The sequence below is a fragment of the Phacochoerus africanus genome, chromosome 1 (assembly GCF_016906955.1).
Source record: "Phacochoerus africanus isolate WHEZ1 chromosome 1, ROS_Pafr_v1, whole genome shotgun sequence".
Taxonomy (NCBI): domain Eukaryota; kingdom Metazoa; phylum Chordata; class Mammalia; order Artiodactyla; family Suidae; genus Phacochoerus; species Phacochoerus africanus.
The window spans coordinates 201,523,871-201,545,084 of NC_062544.1; the positions used below are offsets into that span (position 1 = coordinate 201,523,871).

At 42.1% G+C, this 21,214-nt stretch overlaps 1 protein-coding gene across 2 annotated transcripts in view; it reads right to left on the bottom strand.

The window, feature by feature from the left end:
* The window catches only part of MCF2L2 (MCF.2 cell line derived transforming sequence-like 2), a 252,449-nt gene that overhangs the window by 34,528 nt on the left and 196,707 nt on the right, over window positions 1–21,214 (bottom strand). For both annotated transcript variants that reach the window (XR_007135864.1, XM_047787395.1), the window contains exons 20-23: window positions 20,575–20,667; window positions 13,456–13,527; window positions 10,128–10,253; window positions 821–1,036 (exon numbers count right to left, since the gene is read on the bottom strand). Coding sequence is in view for 1 of the 2 variants with exons in the window: in XM_047787395.1 (XP_047643351.1) it covers window positions 821–1,036; window positions 10,128–10,253; window positions 13,456–13,527; window positions 20,575–20,667 (507 nt within the window). In the remaining variant the exon portion in view is untranslated. The remainder of the gene's footprint in view (window positions 1–820; window positions 1,037–10,127; window positions 10,254–13,455; window positions 13,528–20,574; window positions 20,668–21,214) is intronic.

Sequence of the window (21,214 nt, forward strand, 5' to 3'; positions counted from 1 at the left end):
TACCTTTTCTCACTCTCTTCTTCCATCTCCCTTCTAAGTGTTTTGCAGTCCTCTGTTAACGGCTCCAAGGAGCACAAAACACAGCCTGGCATGATGTCATCTGGCTTGTCTGTTTCAGCAGAATATATCTTTCCATATGCAGAGCTGTAGCCTTCAACCTTTGAGCAAGAACGTCATCCCTTCTTTAATACCTGAGTATTTCACAAATCTCTACATAATAGTATCTGAATTAACACCCATTAAGAAACATAAATAACAAAAAATACTATGAATAAATTAACAATTTTAATCACGTGTGTGTGTGTGTGTGTGTGTGTGTGTGAGAGAGAGAGAGAGAGAGAGAAGCGAGAGGGAGAGAGACCACTAGCTATGAAGTATTTCTTCCATAGGTGAGAGGCAATGCTTGATGTGGACATGGGTTCCCAGGCTCCAGTGTCAGGGTGCTGCCTAGCTTTGCATGCAAAGGTATGTGATTGAGAAGGGCGTGGAAGATGAAATCCAGCCCACGCTCTAATCACCAAGACTTTACTGCTCTCTTTGGAGGAAAGAGGGTACTTTTAATTAGTTTGTCCAGACAGGCTGCCATAGGGTCCCTTTTCTCTACCCAGCACAAGGGCACCTCTGTGCCAGCTCTGCTATTATCTAGCGACTGATTACAAGCCCTAACTCTGAAATCAGGCCTGGGTGTGGGTTCTCTGTGTATGGCATTTGGCAAGTTAACCTCACCTCTCTAAGCTACAGCCTCCTTATCTGTAAAAGGACAACAACATTTCTCTCCACAGGGCTGTGCTGACTCCCAAGTGCAAAAGGACCTCTTTACCTTCAAAGACTTCTTAAAGATGTAGTGGGGAGATAGGCCCTGGTCACTGGGCTCCATTCGTATCTTACAAAACACGATTCCTCTTTCAAACAGATAGATTTGCCTCTGGCTGGGCTTAAATCGAATTAAATCCTTCATCTTATAACGATCCTTGTGAACTGCCCAGACATTGAAAGAGCCATACATCAACACCTTGCCCAGTTTTCTGATGTCATCCTTTGGGAAACAGAAACACACAAAAAGGAGCTGTTAAATTGCCTGACAGAACTCTTAGGGGTCTGTTTTCAAATTACAAAGCATGCTTACTGAAGTTGAGAATCTTACAAGTGTCACTCAGGCTAGCTACAATTTTGTGAGCTTCACTGAGCATGGCAGCATGAAGTTTTATAAAGAAACAGTCTTGGCTGTATGAGTTATTAAACATAAAGCATGCTAGAAATATTTTGAACTAAAGATATGGCGCTCTGATATTTTTGTCTTGTAATGAATTTTAGGTAGTAGAATTCCCTTTCCTCCTTTTTTTGGGGGGTCTTATTTTCAGGGCTACACCTGCGGCATATGGAGGTTCCCAGGTTAGGGGTTGAATCGGAACTGTTGCTGCTGGCCTTCACCACAGCCACAGCAACATGGGATCTGAGCCGCCTCTGTGACCTACACCACAGCTCATAGCAACGCCAGATCCTTAACGCACTGAGCAAGGCCGGGGATCGAACCTGAGTCCTCATGGATGATTTGTTTTCACTGAGCCATGATGGGAACTCCCCCTCTTTGTTTTTGATACAAGACCCTACTTAAAAAGAGCAAGAAATCAATATTTTAATTATGTTCAGGAGAGACAGAACCTTGGCTGCATTATGGATCTTTGCTAATCTATGTGTTTCATCCATATCCTAACATCTGCTTCAGGCATATGAGAATCTGACACATGAGGTTTGTTCTGAAAGGAGAAAACTTAGTATGACCTAATCTTCATAGAACTGTAATGGAAATGATAATTATATTCAACTCTGCATTTTTCAGAGTGAGTGAACAGTGCAAAGATAATCCCCAATGATAAAATTTGTGTCTAATCTTTTTGACTTGAGGGCACATGCCATGATGTCTTTCCCTCCAGCACATGTCTGGTTTAAAGTCCAAGTGAGGTGACCCTGTCTCCTCTGAGCTCTCTCTAAAGGTTGCAGAGTGAGATGAGCTAGGAAAGTGGTATTTTATCCAGTATTTTCAAAAGATTATATCACTTAAAGTAGATAATCAAGAATTTATTTCCCGGAGTCAAAACAACAAGGGGAAACATTATTTGAACAGGACCAGGATGGGGATATTTCCTGGAGTTACGTCTTGTTGAGATAAATCCCTACAATTTCTGATAGTTATTACTAGAGCTATGTACACTAGGTACAATTACTTAGGCACTTTATGATTTACTATTTACATTGAACGGACTGTGAATATCATTTTAAAAAATGATTGACTCTGTATCTGAAAGTCTAAAATAAAAACTTCTAGAGCAATAAACTCTAGTCATTTCTATGGTGCCTGTGGCATATTTTCAGTGCTACTTTTCTCTTTTTGCTTTGTAAAATTTACATCAGGTAAATGTGGTAGATGAAGCCTTCACTGAAGCATAAAGAGCCCCAGTCATAAGGCCTTCTGTCCTAAGAGCATGATGTTCCTACTGCAGGTTGCACAGCTCAGCTTGACCACACTCCAAGCAGATGCACGATGGGTCCATGAGAACTCATGAGAAGTTTTTTACTTTATCCATGCCCTTCCAGTACCCACTCAGATGTAACCACTCTAGCCCTCCGTGATGGCTTTCTCCTTTAAACCCATTCAATTTATACTCTTCGGACATATATAGTGTAGGAAATATGTTTTAGTCAAGGCAACTGGCAAAAATGGATGTCTACTCTTTGCCACAGGAACAACTGTAATTAGTTTATATTTAAAAATTTATTTACAGTCCACTTCACTTTAAAAACTAGATACATCTTTTTTTTTTTTTTGTCTGCCATTTCTTGGGCCACTTCCACAGCATATGGAGGTTCCAGGCTAGGGGTCAAATTGGAGCTGCAGCCACTGGTCTATGCCAGAGCCACAGCAACACGGGATCTGAGCTGCGTCTGCAACCTACACCACAGCTCATGGCAATGTCGGATCCTTAACCCACTGAGCAAGGTCAGGGATCGAACCCGCAACCTCATGGTTCCTAGTCAGATTCATTAACCACTGAGCCACGACAGGAACTCCAAAAACTAGATACATCTTATAAAATATATATTATAGACAGACAGAAAATAACCAAGGGGATTAGGGTGAAGAAAAAAGAGAGATTAAAAAAAGTAAGACAAATCGGTTGTACATAAAACCCATACAATAATGCCATGCAAACTTGCTGCAGACTAAACTCTGACCTACTAGCAGGCATAACAGAGGCATCTGGTGAGTTACATGATTCATTATGTCCAAAGACATACCCAAACCAGTTGTTTAGGAAAAGCACGGCAATTCTGCTAATCAGACCTAAGAGAAATTTCCCCCATGGGTCCTCACTAAAGGTCACTGGGTTAAATACTGAGCCCATCCATAACTACATCCCAGAATAGATAGACAGATGGATTTCAGGTAAAGCTGTTTCTAATAACACATCTGGTGAATGAGGAGGCATCACTGTATAGCACAGATGTTAAAAGCAATTCCAAAAGAGGCCAGAAGGATTGGGGAGCAGGGAACAAGTCCAGGTATATACTCTCTGATGACCTGGAGAGGGCTGGCAGATGTTATTAAGGTGTCTGCCAAGGCCATGGGCTGCAGAGGCCAAAGAGGCAACCCAAGGCAATGACGTTTTCACCTTTACAACCTCTGCATTTCACACCCCTCCCACAGCCGTGGCTGTTTGAACCTTGGTAAGTCACTGACCAAAGGATAGGAATTCAGAGATGGGCCAGCCCCTGACCACAGAGGTCTGGTGTAAAGAAGCTGTGCCAGATGGCCAATTTGATCCCCGTCTGAACTGAGGAGAAGTGAGGAGGAAGCAGCGAGCAGCAGGAGTTGTAGCTGTGAGATGATGCTTTATGAGAGGGGACAAGGTGGAATAAATGATAAGGAAGCAGAACAAGGAAGGTGAGTCACCAGAAAGTATGAGGAAGAGGAAAAGACATTGATGGGGGAATGGCCCAGTCAGAGGGCAGTGAGAGGAGAGGACATACCTGGTATGCATAGGGAGAGCACACAGGTGAGAACCCCTACTCCCTCTCAGGCCAAGGACCCAGAGTTGCTGTGGATCCTGGGATTGTCTAGTTCCCACAACCATGATCCTAGTTCTGCCATTGTTCTGACTCTTCCTGAGGTTATGTGGTTGCCTTTTACAATAAGTCTGTCATCACTGGAGGTCACTGAAGGGAATCCCGGGGTCATTTGAGTTGAGCTGAACCAGATGGGCTGCATATTGTTCAGGTCATCTTGCATAAACTTTCTTAGGATCATGCCGGTGCTGGGATCAGGCATCTCAATGCTTGCGGCCCAACCTGTGGTGGCTGCGGGCACACGCCCTGTATGGTACTGATGAAGGACTGGTGTGCATATGTAACTGTCATCCAGGACACATGTGGAGGCCACCCCACCTCAAAAAGGAAGAGGGTGGGGGGAGTGCTCTGAGAAGGACCAAGGAATACCCCTGGCCGACTTTTCAACCGTATGTATCCTTTCTTTCCCGTCGGATTGTAGTTGGCCCCAAGGCCAGAGATCAGGTACACAATCTTCTGCATATATTTGTGCCCTAGAAAGTATTTAATCATTTACTGGTATTTAGTGAGTGCCTTGGGGGACACCAAGCTAAATGTTCAACACTATGAGGAAGATAAGTCAGTGATGACCTTGAACTGGGTTGAATAGTATTTCCCAAAAAACTCAAGTTCACCTGGGATCTCAGAACGTGACTCTACTTGGAAATAGGTTCTTTACTTAAAATGAGATCCTACTGGATTAGGGTAGAGACATAGAGGCACACACATAGAGAGAACAGTTATGACAACAGGCATAGAAGTGAAAGGAAACCCGAAGAGAAGCAAGGGAGGATTCTTTCCTAGAGCCTTCAGAGGGAGCATGGGCCTGCCAACACCTTGACTTTGGACCTCATGCCTCCAGAACTGTGAGAGAATAGATTTTTGTGCTTTTTAGCCACCCAATCTGGGGTGCTTTGCTATGAAGTTCTAGGAAATGAATATACCTCCAACCAGTTTTTTCCCTAGTGATGTAATAGTGTAGTCATCACTTTGGTGTGTTGATGAACCAGCTGGGTTTGAGCTCAGAGATACAACACAGGGGCTTCCCTAAACAAATAAGCAAATGAAAATTCAGAGAGTACCCCCTACATGGGAAATGATGGCAAAATAGTCTAGTAAACACTACCATTTTCATGTGCAGACATTTTGGAGGTAAGAGCTCTGAGGTAAGAATTTCAAATGTGACCATATCAACCAAATGAGGAATCTGGCTAAGAGAGGGGAATGCAGGGAAGCTGGTCTCCAGAAAGAAAACTTTTGGGTGCCCAGGTTTTCATTCCTAGCAACGACAGATAAAGTGACATACTTCTTGCACAAAGAGGCAGGAAACATCTGGATAAATGAATGAGCACAAAGCCTGGTCCAGAAATGAGAAGCATAAGCTGTGGGACAGAGGGGCCTGTGATTACAATTGCCAGAAGCGAAGGGGTTCCTTCCTTTCCAGCCTGATTAAGGACCCAAATAAATCAGGACTGGGTTTATTCAGCGTCTACCAGGTGCCAGGCACTGTGCTGTGTCCTTAATTATGATGTAATCCTCATTTGCTTCTCACAATCACCGTTAACATAGGTGTTGTGAATGTGGAAAGAAGTGCAAGGAAATTCCATTGATTTATTCAGATTATTTACTCAGCCTTATCTCTAAAGCCAACACTATGGTGAGGAAAGGAAGAACTAAATAGAAAATAAAATACCTGGCCCTAGCCCATAATAAATTTGCAGTAAAAATAATTCCCTTATTGAATAACAAATCTGTTTCAGAAAATAAAAATGTTTCACTCAACTTTTACTATTCAACCTTAGAAATTGTTCCTGGAAAGTCAGGATTTAAAAGAACTCTAAAGGCATCTCTATTTTATGCACTGGATTGAACAGAGAGGGTTTTTTTTGTTTGTTTGTTTTTTATTTTTTTGTTTTTAGTAGAGAGGGAAGTAATCTATATCTCAATGTGCTATAAAATAAACTTTCTTCAGATTTTTTTTTTTTTTCTCTTTAGGGCCATACACGTGGCATATGGGATTCCCAGGCTAGGGGTTGAATTGGTACTGTAGCTGCTGGCCATAGCCACAGCCACGCCAGATCCAAGCTGCATCTGCAACCTACACCACAGCTCACTGTTAACCTTAACCCACTGAGCGAGGCCAGGGATGGAACCTGCATCCTCATGGATGCTAGTCAGATTTGTTTCCACTGAGCCACAATGGGAACTCCTGGAAAAAAAATTTTTTAGGCTTCTGTGACTTAAATCAGGAACTAACCGAGTGTACACAACAGGGAGAAAATGTACATGTAAATATAAGAAAACATTTTTTCTGGTTTTTAATTATGAAGTCATCCCATCAAGTTCAATTTCTTCACTTTACAAAACCAGGTTAATATTGGATGTCAAGTAGAGAAACTAAGAGGTCACGTTCTAGTTCTATCTCTACCTACAGAATGCGACTAAACACCTTGTGATAAAGTTCTACAAAGCTGATGCAAAGAATCTCGGAATCATCAGAGTTGAGTTAAGAGTAGTTGAGTTGTTAGTAAACTAACAACTTACTATCATGGAGTTACCATCGTGGCTCAGCAGTTAATGAACCCGACTAGTATCTGTGAGGACACGGGTTCGATGCCTGGCCTTGCTCAGTGGGTTAAAGATCCAGCGCTGCTGTGAGCTGTGGTGTAGGTCGCAGACATGGCCCAGATCCTGCGTTGCTGTGGCTGTGGTGTAGGCCAGCAGCTGCAGCTCTGATTTGATCCCTACCTTGGAACCTCTATATCCTGCATATGCTGTGGGTACGGCTCTAAAAAAAAAAAAAAAAATATGCTGAGAGGATGTCACTCTGGATAGTGAGTGATAAGGTCTAAGTAGCCCCAGCTGAAGACAATGTGATTTGAGGTGACTTAACTCTTCTTTCCATGGACCTGTTCCTGAATCAGAAAGATGCAAAGTCCAATGCCTGCTCTTCCACAGTTCAATAGGATTACATAAAACAGGATAAATTAGCTAATGTATTACACGTAAAGCAAATTGAAGTCTTAGTAAGAAAAGAAACCATAGTATATGTTAACAGAGCAATTCTGAGGACACGGGGGTGGGGGGAGTTCTGTGCATTTGATGTAAAAAAACCTTTAAAATTCTAGGGAGTTGCCTTCATGGCTCGGGGTTAATAAACCCGACTAGTATCCATGAGGTTGTGGGTTTGATCCCTGGCCTCACTCAGTGGGTTAAGGATCTGGCATTGCTATGAGCTGTGGTGTAGGTCACAGATGTGGCTCAGATCTGGTGTTGCTGTGGCTGTGGTGTAGGTCGGCAGCTGAAGCTCCAATTCGACCCCTAGCCTGGGAACTTCCATATGCTGCTGTAGGTGTGGCCCTAAAAAAAAAAAAAAGGTAAAACAAAACAAAAACAAAACCCACCTTTAAAATTCTACAAATCCCTTCATCTTATTTGCATGCAAGCCAGACTGGAAGGAAATCATAGTAGATTCGTATTTATTCACATTTTAATCATTCTTCTCCTAACTTCCTCTTCCTATGTTACTTACACTCAGAATAATAGCTGGGAGTTTCCTGTGCTGCATACAGGTTCCAGGACATCCTTTTGATTCAGGGAAATGGCTATCTAATAGGGGTAGCTGACATGTGTTCAAAGATAAAAAGAAGAACAGAAAGATGTCCCAAATGATGAAACAAACTGCTCTCTTGACTTTCCTTAGCCAAAGAAATAAGCTGTTATTATCAAGAAAACAATCCCCTTTGCCACACACCGCATGGTTCATGAATATCCTCTTAAATCATGCATCAGTAGTAAGCAGAGAGCATTTTGGAGTCCCAGGGGATAGTAACAGCATCGGTGCCCAGATCTCAGCAAACCCAATGGGGCTGTTTCTGAGATGCTGGCCTCAGAATACCAGGAGGGAGGAGGGAGGGAAATAAAAAGATCACAGTTGTTGGTTTTTTTTTTTCTTCTCCTAACTAATTTGCATGGTTTGACTTCTTTCACTTTTTTTTTGTCTTTTTAGGGCCGCACCCATGGCATATGGAGGTTCCCAGACTAGGGGTCCATTTGGAGCTACAGCTGCCGGCCTACACCACAGCCATAGCAACACGGGATTCAAGCCACATCTGTGAGCTACAACACCACCCACAGCAACGCTGGATCCTTAACCCACTGAGCGAGGCCAGGGGTCGAACCCGCACCCTCATGGATATTAGTCGGGTTCATTAACCGCCGAGCCGTGAAGGGAACTCCTGCAGTTTTTGATTTCTGACAAGGAAAGAAAAGAAAGGTCATTTCATCTACCCAGACCTCAATAAACAATATGTTAAATCTAGATATAAATAAAAAGGGAAACAAAGAGAAGGAAAGTATCTCTCTGAAATGTGATTCTCCGAATGCTTGATCCCTGGGTGGGAGACAGAATAGTAGCCTCCCAAAGAGGTCCAAGTCCTAATCCCTGGAACCCAAGACTATGTCAGGTTTCTGGACAAATGAATTAAGGTTGTTAATCAGTCGACGCTGAGATGGGGAGATTATCATGGATTAAAAATTTGGACTCCATGTCATCACAAGAGTCCTTAAAAATGGAAGAGAAGCAGAAGAGAAAGTCTGAGGGGTGTGATGTAAGAAGAACTCAACACACTGCTGCTGGCTTTCTTTGAAGATGGAGTAAGAGGCCATGAGCCAAGGAATGAAGGTGGTCTTTGTAAACTGGAAAAGACAATGAAAGAGATTCTCTCCTAAAGAAGGTAGACACCTTGATTTTAGCTTGGTTGGACTATTTTACTTTTTAGGGACGCACCTGTACATATGGAAGTTCCCAGGCTAGGGGTCAAATCAGAGCTGCAGCTGCTGGCCTTCACCACAACCACAGTAACACCAGATCGCAGCCACATCTGTGACCTACCTACACCACAGCTTGCATCAACACCAGATCCTTAACCCACTGAACAAGGCCAGGGGTCGAACCCACATCCTCACTGAGGCTATGTCGGGTTCTCGACTCACTGAGCCACAACGGGGACTCCAATTTGGGCTATTCTAGGCCATCAAGCTTTGGGTTATTTGCTATGACAATGGCAGAAAATATACCTGTGTCCAAATCTAGAGTACCTACCAAGCAAAACCAACTGAAGGTTAATTATGCCCCAGTTCCATGGAAATCACACAGTTATAGAGGATAGTTTGCCTGGAATGCCTGGGTCTAGCCCGCTTGGGATTAACCCTAATGCCAGAGTGGAGATGGCTCAACCCCCAAGCACTTCTTCCTTAGGCATTTTCTCTTTAAGCATCTGGATTAAGGGAGGTATAATATGATTGTAGGGCCTCTCCTGAGATCTGTGATGTAAAATGGGGTTAGACTTTCAATTAGGAACCATTTTTAGGAGTTCCCATCGTGGCGCAGTAGTTAACGAATCCAACTAGGAACCATGAGGTTGCAGGTTCGGTACCTGCCCTTGTTCAGTGGGTTAAGGATCTGGCGTTGCCGTGAGCTGTGGTGTAGGTTGCAGACACGGCTCGGATCTGGCGTTGCTGTGGCTGTGGTGTAGGCCGGTGGCTACAGCTCCAATTCGACCCCTAGCCTGGGAACCTCCATATGCCGTAGGAGCAGCCCAAGAAATAGCAAAAAAAGACAAAAAAAAAGGAACCATTTTTAAAGTACTTTTCACAGTAAAAATATGAGTAAAAAGGAAAATCTTTTAATATTTTAATGGTGCCATGAGTGAGGAAGTAAATTACTCCTTTAGCACTTTCCCTTGACCAATATGTTCTGGCTTCTAAATTTATGCTTTTCCAGAGTGTGGGTCAGTTTCAACATTCAGGAGCCCAAGGGCCACCATCTAAGATTCCAAAAAATGCTGAGATGCTGCTTGGAATCTCATAACTAGGGTTTGCTGACCGATTTAAGTTACTTTCCCCAGAGTCAGATTTCTTTCCCACAGATCAGTTCTCTAACTTGGGCTCGGCATCTCCTTCCTTTGGGGTACAGTGCCTGCCTTTTGCTGAAATGTCCAAGCACTTGCTATGGAACATACCGGGCATCCAGTGACTGCTGCCAGGTCCACGGCCAACTCACAGGACTTGATCAAATCCTCCATCATGGCCAAAGCTTGTTGTAGTTCAGCTGAGAAGGCTGAATCCTTCATCCTCTTTGGCCCATTCTGTGGAAACCAAATGCCTTGTTGGAAATCAAAAAGCGAACTATCTATCAGGTGAATAAGGGAAACAGAACAGAGATAAGGAGCCATGGGTGGGTACATCAACCTGTTTCCCTGCTTCGAAAGAATGGTGGCTAAGGCTATTGGCTGGTTTTAAGTATAAGAAACACACACACACACACACACGCAAAATTATTGATTATACCTTTTGCATATTGTATTAATGAAATTCATAAAATCATGGGCATTATATTCCAGCTATATAAGAAGCACCCTGAGTTTTTTGTTTATTTGTTTGTTTGTTTTTGGCTGCACCCATGGCATGTGCAAATTCCTGGGCCAGGGACTGAACCTGAGCTATAGTAGTAACCTGAGCCACAGCAGTGACAATGCACCAAGCCCTTAACTGCTAGGCCACCAGGGAACTCCCTGAGTTTTTTTAAAGCATGAAAACCCCAGTCCCTTTACATAGGCTGCTCTCCTTTTTACTCCCCTACCCTGGGGGCCTACTGAAAAGTACAATCTGAGTATCATATTTCTATATTTAATGGGACAGTTTTATTCCTATGGGTAAAATTATACTTAAAATCATCCCAGAGGAGGATATATGTAAACTATAGAGGCAAAGAATAGGGCTACTAAGAATTTATGTGTAATCACCATAAGGGTGGCATTTGCCACACTGAATCTCCCCCAGCTCTCCTCTTCCTCCCTCCTTGCCTCCTCCAGCCCTCCCCATATTCTATCACCATTGAAGATGCCAAAGAGGTAAGCCAGGTGGACTGCACCTCCCAAACAGCAAAAAGACCCAGCATTAAGTGGAAAAGCTAACTCTAGAGACCAATGTTCCAACTATTATTCCTGTAACACTTAGGACATGATAGGTAGGTAGGGTTGTTTCAGCGGGAAAGTCTTTTGCTTAGGGTTTTGGTATTTTATTCCCCTGCTACCTACATAGCATATGTATCTGTTACCTGGTAAATAACAACAAAAAGATTTTGGTTTTGTCCTTTTTTTAAAAAACATATCAACTGGAGTTCCTGTTGTGGCGCAGTGGAAACGAATCCAACTAGGAATCATGAGGTTGCAGGTTCAATTCCTGGCCCCGTTCAGTGGGTTAAGGATCCAGCACTGCTGTGAGCTGTGGTGTAGGTCGCAGACGTGGCTTGGATCTGGTGTTGCTATGGCTGTGGTGTAGGCCGGCAGCTATAGCTCTGGTTTGACCCCTAGCCTGGGAACCTCCATATGCTGTGAGTTTGGCCCTAAAAAGCAAAAATAAATAAATAAATTAATTAATTAATTAAAAAAAATAAAAACACATCAACTTCTACAACAAAGAACAGAGAGCTCTCTGCTGATGCCCACATAGCACCACCTCTTCCTGCCCTCTCTACTGCATGATGTGAGCAAAGGGTTGTATATTTTCTTTCTTTTCTTTTTTTTTTTGGCTTTTTAGGGCTGCACCTGTGGCATATGGAGATTCCCAGGCTAGAGGTCGAATCAGAACTACAGCTTCGGTCCTACACAACAGCCATGGGAACGTGGGATCTAAGCTGTGTCTACAATCTATACCACAGTTCACAGCAACACCAGATCCTTAATCCATTGAGCAAGGCCAGGGATCAAACCAGCAACCTCGTGGTTCCTAGTCGGATTTGTTTCTGCTGCACCACGACGGGAAATCCCAAGGGTTGTATGTTTTCTTAACCTCTACTTGAACATGGAAGAACAGCATCTTTGGATCTGAGCGACTGGGCAAACGAACAGAGCAGAGCACCGGCCTCCACCAAACAATGTGCCATGGATTCTAACCTTTTTACTCTTCGTAAATACGTTCTGGGTCCTGGTGAAAGACCACAGGCTCTCACCTGAGTTTACTGTAATGTCATTCATAAAGGATTACAAGTTCTCACACCAGGCAACTTCCTCTTCACTAAATTTCTAGAAACTCAACTTCCTTTTAGAGACTCAACTGCTCCTATTTCCTCTCCTTCTCACTAATCCTCCTCCCTCAAACACAGAAAGTTTTACACTGTGTGATACAAGGCCCTTACAAACGCTATTAAACCCCTCTGACTCAGGCCAGCTCCACTTGCTCCAGGCTATAAAATTATTACCTGTGCCTTGAGCTTCTTTTAATCTTAAGGCATCGCCCACCACACATTCTGAGCAGAGAGGATATGCAAATGACTGCTCCTTGAGACACATGCCTCATGTTTTTCTTGTTAAAACCAGATTTAATATAGTAGAAAAAAATTAAAAACCCACTTTTAAGCCACAAATTTCTTCCCAGTCTGGTGTGGCCACCACTTCTTCCAAGAGAAACTTGGTAGTCTTAGAATTCACACACACATACACACTTGGAAGAGAAGAGGGCATAATATAGACTAGATATGTTATGAAGTACAAAGAAGTAAATATAAATCATTTATAATCCTACCATGTAGGAAAACCACAATAGGGATTTTATCATATTTACTTCCAGTCTTTTATGTATTCATTTTATACCTTCAGTTTATTCTATATTCCTATAAGACATTTTTATGTGGAAAGAAGAAAATATACTACCACTTATCTCATTGCAAATCCCCACTTTGAAATTGCCTTTAATTTTTTTTCCTGACTATGAATTATAGGATGCAAACTATTTTAGAAAATTTAGACAATAAACCTACTGTACAGCACAGGAACTATAAACACTCCCTTGGGGTAGAACATGATGGAAGATAGTATGAGAAAAGTTCCCATTGGAGTTCCCATTGTGGCTCAGAGGAAATGAACCTGACTAGTATCCATAAGGATGCAGGTTCGATCCCTGGCCATGCTCAGGGGGTTAAGGATCTGGTGTTGCCTCGAGCTGTGATGTAGGTCACAGATATGGCTCAGATCCCATGTTGCTGTGGCTGTAGTGTAGTCTGGTGGCTGTGGTATAGGCCAGCAGCTGCAGCTCTGATTGGACCCTAGCCTGGGAACTTCCATATGCCACAGATGCAGCCCTAAAAAGAAAAAGAATGTACATATATGTATGACTGGGTCACTATGCTATACAGCAGAAATTGGTACAACATTGTAAATCAACTATAATTTTAAAAATTCAGACAATAAAGATCATAAACAAAGAAAACAAGATTGCCTTAAGTCCTTCTACCTATAGACATAACACCATTAGCAGTTGGTACATAAAACAATATTTAACATCTAGTACCTTAGCTGAACATCCTTCCAGGTCACCTGGGTCCACTTCCAAATCTGCAGGAGACTCAAAATCCAGCAGACCCTGCATTAACCCAAAAGCTTTATTGAAAATCAAAAAGTAGAATGCCAACTTAATCTATTGTGCAAACCATCTCCAGCCAATGTTAAACTGAGAATGTATACGAATTTATCACAAGTATGAGGGAGAGAATGAATAGTACCTTCAGCACAGAGTTCTTCCACAAGTATAGAATCACATTGGACACTATCTTGTAGCCTGCTTTTTCACAACAACATATCATGAACATTTCCCATGATGTTACATTTTTTTAAAAACATGTTTTTAATTGTGGCAGAGTATTGCATCCTATAGATAAATCATAATTGATGAATTTCCTCTACTGTTCAATATTTAGGTTTAATAATGTTTTTACTATAATCATCATCTTTATACACTTTTCTTTCTTTCTTTTTTTTTTCTTTTTGTCTTTTTCGGGCCACACCAGAGGCATATGGACGTTCCCAAGCTAGGGGTCAAATTGGAGGTACAGCTGTGGGCCTACACCAGAGCCACAGCAACTCCAGATCTGAGCCGCATCTGTGACCTACACCACAGCTCACAGCAATGCTGGATCCTTAACCCACTGAGCAAGGCCAGGGATCAAACCTGAGTCCTCATGAAGACTAGTCAGATTCACTTCCGTTAGGCCATGATGGGAATTCACTATATACTTTTCTTAAGGATAAATTCCTAGAAGTAGAATTGTTAACATTAAGAGTGATGCCTATTGTCAAGTTCTTTAGAGAAGGACTGCGTTCCCACCAGCCATATATGAAAGCTTGTTTCACAAGTCCCTAGCCTATATAGAGTATTACCACTTAATCAGAAAGTTTTGCCTGTTGAATCAACAGGGCAATCGTACCTCACTGCTATTCTGAACTGGAATTTCTCAAATAACTGGTGAGGTAGAACTCTCAAAAAAAGCTTTGCTATTAGCACTTTTTCTTTTGGAAACTGCTTCTTTCCTTTGTTCATCTTTCTATTATCAATTTTTAAAATTTTGGTTTTATTGAGGTATAATATTTTTTTGGCCGTGCCTGAGGCATGTGATGTTCCCAGGCCAGGGATGGAACCTGAGCCACAGCAGTGACAATGCTGAGTCCTTATCACTAGGCTACCAGGGAACTCTTTTATTGATGTATAATTGACATATAGTCATTAGGTATATACAGTGTGTACTGTAGTGATTTGATATACTTACACATTGTGAAAGGATTCCCAGCATCGAGTTAATATACCTATCACCTTACATATCTTCTTTTTTTTATTTTGGTATGAACATTTAAGTCCTACTCTCGGCGAATTTCAAGTATACAACAGTCTTATCAACAATAGTCACCATGTTTTACCTTATAGATTCAGACCTTATTGATCTTAGAGGTGAAAGTTTATAACTTGTACCAACCTCTCCCTCTTAGTTCTCTTTTTAAACAGTAATCTATTTATGACATGAGTTGGATTACGCAGGAAATCAGCATAACCGCTTGTTAAATCATCTTTTTTGCAATAAGCAAAACTTACCGTAAAGAACTAATGTACTATTTTGCAAACCATATTTTAATTAAGCGAAATCCAGGTAAGAAAAATTCTCTACATTAAATATGACAGTTTCCATGTATCACTTGGTCTGTTTGAGAGAACTCTGAGCTTAGTGATAGTGCCTTCTATTGTCCCTTAATGCATCGATTTCTTATGCATGCTGATACATAATGTACTAATACTGTCTGATCAACTTGCCATGATTCATTAGACATTACATACATTATGTACTCTGTCATACTGTTAATTTTCACAATATCTCATAAAAAATATTAAGCATTTTGTAGGTAACATCTTTTTTATTTTTGTTTTTCATTATCAATTACTATAAGCTTATGATTAAGCATGCTGACCACTTGTCATATATCTTGCTGGTATTTTCCCCAATTCTTCATATGTCTTTTTTTTTTTTTTTTTTGGCTGCATGTGCAGCATGTGCAGCATGTGGAAGTTCCTGGGCCAGGGATCAAACCCTCACCACAGCAGTGACAATGTCAGATACTTAACCTGCTCAGCCATACAGGAATTCCTTTGTGTGTCTGTTTTTAATGGAATAATCTACCATTCATTTCCCACTTTCTTTTATACTTAGAAAAGCTTTCCCACACTAGGATCCCACAGTCCTTTCTAAGGCAATTGGTCCAACGTCCATGCTCTCTCAAGGAAGCTGATGGTAGAAGCACTGCAGAATGAGCTCTGTCCCTCAGGGCAGAGAACACTACCAAGTTCCTTCTCTCTTCGTGGGTGTGCCAATGGTTTGAACTTGTTTTTTCCAGGCACAAAGCAATCTTAGCTATGGGAAAAAAACTGGTCTGTCTTGAGTAGCCTCCCACGGTTTCCCACAGTCGGCCAAAGAATGTTTTACAAGGATTCTGTCTCTTGTTTCTTCAGAAAAATGAAGCTAACAAAACCTTCTAAGTATTTTTTTTAACATGTGTTACTTCATTTAGTGCTCCCCAAAAGCATACCAGAAAAGTACTATTACTACCTTCAATTTTGCAGGTGAGGAACTGAGGCAGAGGGGGGGTTAAGCAATTTGCCTGAGTTCATGCAGCCTGGAAGTGTCTGAGCCGAAGCCATACCCAGGATGTCTAATTCCTGAGTCTGTGTTTCTAATCACTGTGCACCACAGCCCTCCAGGTAGGTTCTGATGTAGATGCTGTGTCGACACTGTGTCTCTGGGAAAGCCCAAGCCCTTCGGCACTGGATGCACCAGGCCCTGGTGTAGAGACTCCATGGAGGTCCTGTTCCCTCCTCACTGTGCCTACAGGTAGGACTTGTAATGTTCAGGTGACAGGAAAGACGGGGCTGTCAGAGGAACACGAAGCCCTAAGTGAATGCTGTACCAAAACATGCTCACAGATGCCACTCAGAGAGGGAAGCAGAGGGTCACCATCTTCATTGCCAGCTGGTGTGGCATCTCCACGTGTACAACAGCTGCAGGTTACCTTCTGGAAGCTTCCTGGGGGTCTGCCCTGACAGAGCCCTCTACCATGTCACTCCCTCGATCCTCACGGCAATCTTGGGGAGGAGGCTCCACTGTTCTCACTTTAGTGTCCTCGAGAAAACAAAGGCTTGAGAAGGCTGGTCCTCCCGCGCCCGGTACAGCAGAGGCTGGGCCTGCTGACGCAGAGCCGAGAGGGGTGACTGTTCTGAGGGCACAATGTTGGCAATAAGGTAACTGCTCTGAGTCTCGGTTTCTTCACAGCCCAGAACTTTTTGGCACAGCTGATTGTGGGGATTAAATGAGAAATACATGTGGGAAGGTATCCAGTAAACAGCAGGGGCTTCTTTTTAAATTAAGAGAAAGTAAACACTAAGCAAGACAGCTTATTAAGGTTAGTTGAAAACAAACCTTGGAGGAGTGGCCCAAACCTTTCCCTTGGCTCACACATAGAGAAGCAGCCTTGACAGAGCCTCCTGTCCTGGGGTGGGGCGTGGGGCTCTGGAAGTGTTCTATTGAAGGTGTGCTGGTGTCAGCAAGAGAAAGAACCACCCAGGGGTTCAGCAGAACAAAATTCATTGTTATGTTGCTCTTGAGAAAGATCCTCAGTCTAGGGGTAGAGGTCTATGTTGCAGAAGGAGGGATGGATGGAATTTTGCCTACTCCTTTCCACTGTTTCAATGCACACAAAATAGTGACTTTGGAGAAAAACATACCTCTTTCCTGAAGTTCCTTGCTTTAGCTGTAAAGTGGGGCAAATATATCTTTTTTTTTTTCTTTTCCTTTTTTGGCCATTCCATGGTATATGGAGTTTCTGGTTCCCAGGGTGGGGATCAGATAAGAGCTGAGAAGCATTGTGGATCCTTTAACCCATTGGGCCCTAGTGGAAAACTGTGTCCTGGAGCTGCAGAGACACTGCTAATCCTGTTGCACCACAGTGGGGACTCCAGCCGATGATTTCTTTTCCTTCCTTCTTTCTTTCTTTCTTTCTTTCTTTTTTCTTTTTTTTTTTTTTTTGCCTTTTTGTCTTTTTAGGGCCACACCTGTAGCATATGGAGGTTCCCAGGCTAGGGGTCTAATCAGAGCTGTAGCTGCCAGCCTATGCCAGAGCCACAGCAATGTGGGATCTGAGCCAAGTCTGCGATCTACACCACAGCTCACAGCAATGCTGGATCCTTAACCCACTGAGAGAGGCTAGAGATCGAACCCGCAACCTCATGGTTCCTAGTCAAATTCGTTAACCACTGAGCTACAACGGGAACTCCCCAGCAGATGATTTCTTACCTGTAGATACCTTACGGATAGTAGAAGCCTGGCTGCCTCTCCACCCTCTTAGCTGCCAGCAGTGTGATGCATCCCTTTTCCCTGCTTTGCTCCTAGGAACCCCTGCTCCCCTAAGCCAGACTCCTTAGAGATCCATGCTCTGGATGCATGTTGGAGTAGCCAGGCTCTGAGATACTTATGATTCTTTGGTCTTACTCTTCAATGAAGACGCTGGTTTATTTTTTTATTTTAATGATTTTTATTTTTTTCCACTATAGCTGGTTTACAGTGTTCTGTCAATTTTCTATCGTATAGCAAGGTGACCCATTCACACATACATCTATACATTCTTTTTTTCTCATATCATCACGCTCCATCATAAGTGACTATATATAGTTCCCAGTGCTACACAGCAGGATCTCATTGCTTGTCCATTCCAAAGGCAATAGTTTGCATCTATTAACCCCAAATTCCCAGTCCATCACATTCCCTCCCCCTTGGTAACCACAAGTCTGTTCTCCATGTCCATGATTTTCTTTTCTGTGGAAAGGTTTGTGCTGTATATTAGACTCCAGATATAAGTGATATCATATGGTATTTGTCTTTCACTTTCTGACCTCATTTACTATAATAATCTTTAGATCTATCCATGTTGCTACAAATGGCATTGTTTCATTTTTTTTACAGCTGAGTAGTATTCCATTGCATATATATACCACATCTTCTTTATCCAGTCATTTATTAATATACATTTAGGTTGCTTCCACACCTTGGCTATTGTAAATAGTGCTGCTTTGAACACTGGGATGCATGTATCTTTTCAAATTAGAGTTTTCTCTGGATATATGCCCAGGGGAGGATTGCTAGCTCATATGGTAACTCTACTTTTAGTTTTTTTTTTAAGGAACCTCCAGACTGTTTTCCATAGTGGCTGCACTAATCTTCATTCCCACGAACAGTGTAGGAGGGTTCCCTTTTCTCCACACCCTCTCTAGCATTTGTTATTTGTAGACTTTTTAATGATGGTCATTCTGATCAGTGTGAAGTGAAATGAGGTGGCACCTCATTGTAGTTTTGATTTGCATTTCTCTAATAATTAGCAATGTTGGGCATTTTTTTATGTACCTACTGGCCATCTATATGTCTTCTTTGGATACATGTCTATTTATGTCTTCTGCTCATTTTTTGATTCGGTTGTCTGTTTTGTTATTGAGTTGTATGAGCTATTTGTATATTTTGGAAATTAAGCCCTTGTCAGTGGTTGCATAGTTGGCAATTTTCCCCCAGTCTGTAGGTTGTCTTTTTGTTTTGTTTATGGTTTCCTTTGCTTTGCAAAAAGCCTGTAAGTTTGATTAAGTCCCATTTGTTTATTTTTGCTTTTTCTATTGCCTTGGGAAACTGACCTAAGAAAACACTGGTATGATTTATGTCAGAGAATGTTTTGCCTATGTTCTCTTCTAGGAGTTTTACAGTGTCACATCTTATATTTAAGTCTTTTTAGGCCATTTTGAGTTTATTTTTGTGTAAGGTTGTGTTCTAATCCATTGATTTGCATGTGGCCGTCCAGCTTTACCAATACCACTTGCTGAGGAGACTGTCTTTTCTCCATTGTATATTCTTGCTTCCTTTGTCAAAGATTAATTGACTGTAGGTGAGTGGGTTTATTTCTGAGCTCTCTAGTCTGTTCCATTGATCCATGTGTCTGTTTTTGTACCAATACCATGCTGTTTTTATTACTGTAGCTTTGCATTATTATCTTAAGTTTAGGACAATTATGCCTCCTGCTTCTTTTCCCCCCTCAGGACTGCTTTGGCAATTCTGGGTCTTTTATGCTTCCATACAAAGTTTAGGATTATTTGTCCTAGTTCTGTGAAAAATGTCATGGGTAATTTTATAGGGACTCCATTAAATCTATAGATTGCTTTGGGTAGTATGGCATTTTAACAATATTAAGTCTTCCAATCCAAGAGTATGGGATATCTTTCCACTTCTTTGAATATCTTCAGTTTCCTTTATCAAGTTTTATAGTTCTCAGAATATAAATCTTTCACCTCTTCAACGAGGTTTATTCCTAAGATTTTATTTTATTTTTATTTATTTATTTTTTTTTAGGGATGTACCTGTGGCATATGGAAGTTCCCAGGCTAGGGTTGAATCAGAGCTGCAGCTGCCAGCCTATACCACAGCCACAGCAATGTGGGATCCGAGCTGCCTCTGTGACCCACACCACAGCTCAGGGCAATGCTGGATCCTTAACCCACTGAGCAAGGGATCAAGCATGAATCCTCATGGATACTAGTTGGGTTTGTAACATACCAAGCCACAATGGGAACTCCAGTACTTTAGTTTCTTGATGTGATTTTAAAAGAAATTAAAAAACAACAACAACACTTTCCCTTTCCAGTAATTCATTGCTAATGTAAAGAAATGCAGCCAATTTCTGTATGTTAATCTTGTATCCTGTTACCTTGCCGAATTCATTTATCGGTTCTACTAGTTTTTTGTGATGACAAGGTTGATTTAGGCTTGGGAACAGAAAAAGTTGGCAGAATAGGGAGTTCCCTTGTGGCGTATTAGGTTAAGGATCTGGTGTTGTCACTGCAGTGGTTGGGGTAGCTGCTGTGGTAAGGGGTCAGTCCTTGGCCTGGGAACTTCTACATGCCGAGAGTGCGGCCAAAAAAAAGAAAAAAAGCTGGAAGGACAGGCATATCTTCACTTTTGGAATGGAAGGTGAAGCCACAATTTTGCATGTCTAAGGAAAAGCATACCATAGTGCAGGCACCTGTTTTTCTAGCACAAGAAGCACTGTCTCACTGACTTACCTTCAACAGCATCTGATACTTTATAAGTCTCTGGCTTGGTCCTCTCAGATACTTAAAAAGAGGGAGACTGTGACCCAGTTGACGCTGGCATACCTTGAGAAGCCAAAGAGAAACAAAACAATGCACATACAGAATAAAAGCTGCAGCATTTAAATACAAGAAGTGAAATGCTCTCTTCCTGAACAAGAGAGGCAGCTGTGTCGACCATTTTCATAACGTTATTAGCTGCTCAGTACCTCAGGAACAGTGTGTAAAGTGAAAGAAAGGGGAAAGTGTTGGCTAGTATTTTTATAGGCAACTAGGGATGCCAGACCATTTATTTCCTTTAGAAAAGAAAGTAAGACCAAAAAAAAAAAAAAAAAAAAAAAACCAAACAAACAAAAAAACCCCAAGGTCCACTAGGAGGGAAATAGGAGACAGTGCAGATTTCAAATCCTTCTGAAAAGGAGGCAGTGTGTCTTCAGGTTGGGCTTGTGGGTGATGGAGTCTATTCAAGGGAACATGATGGTTTATTGGTATCATTCCAGGGAGCCCCAAAGTGTGACCTTTTGGACTGAATTCCACTTAAAAAAACCCATCTTAAAAGAGGTTTTCTCACCAAGCTACAGCTATTCCTCATAGTGCTCCCACAGAGACGCGG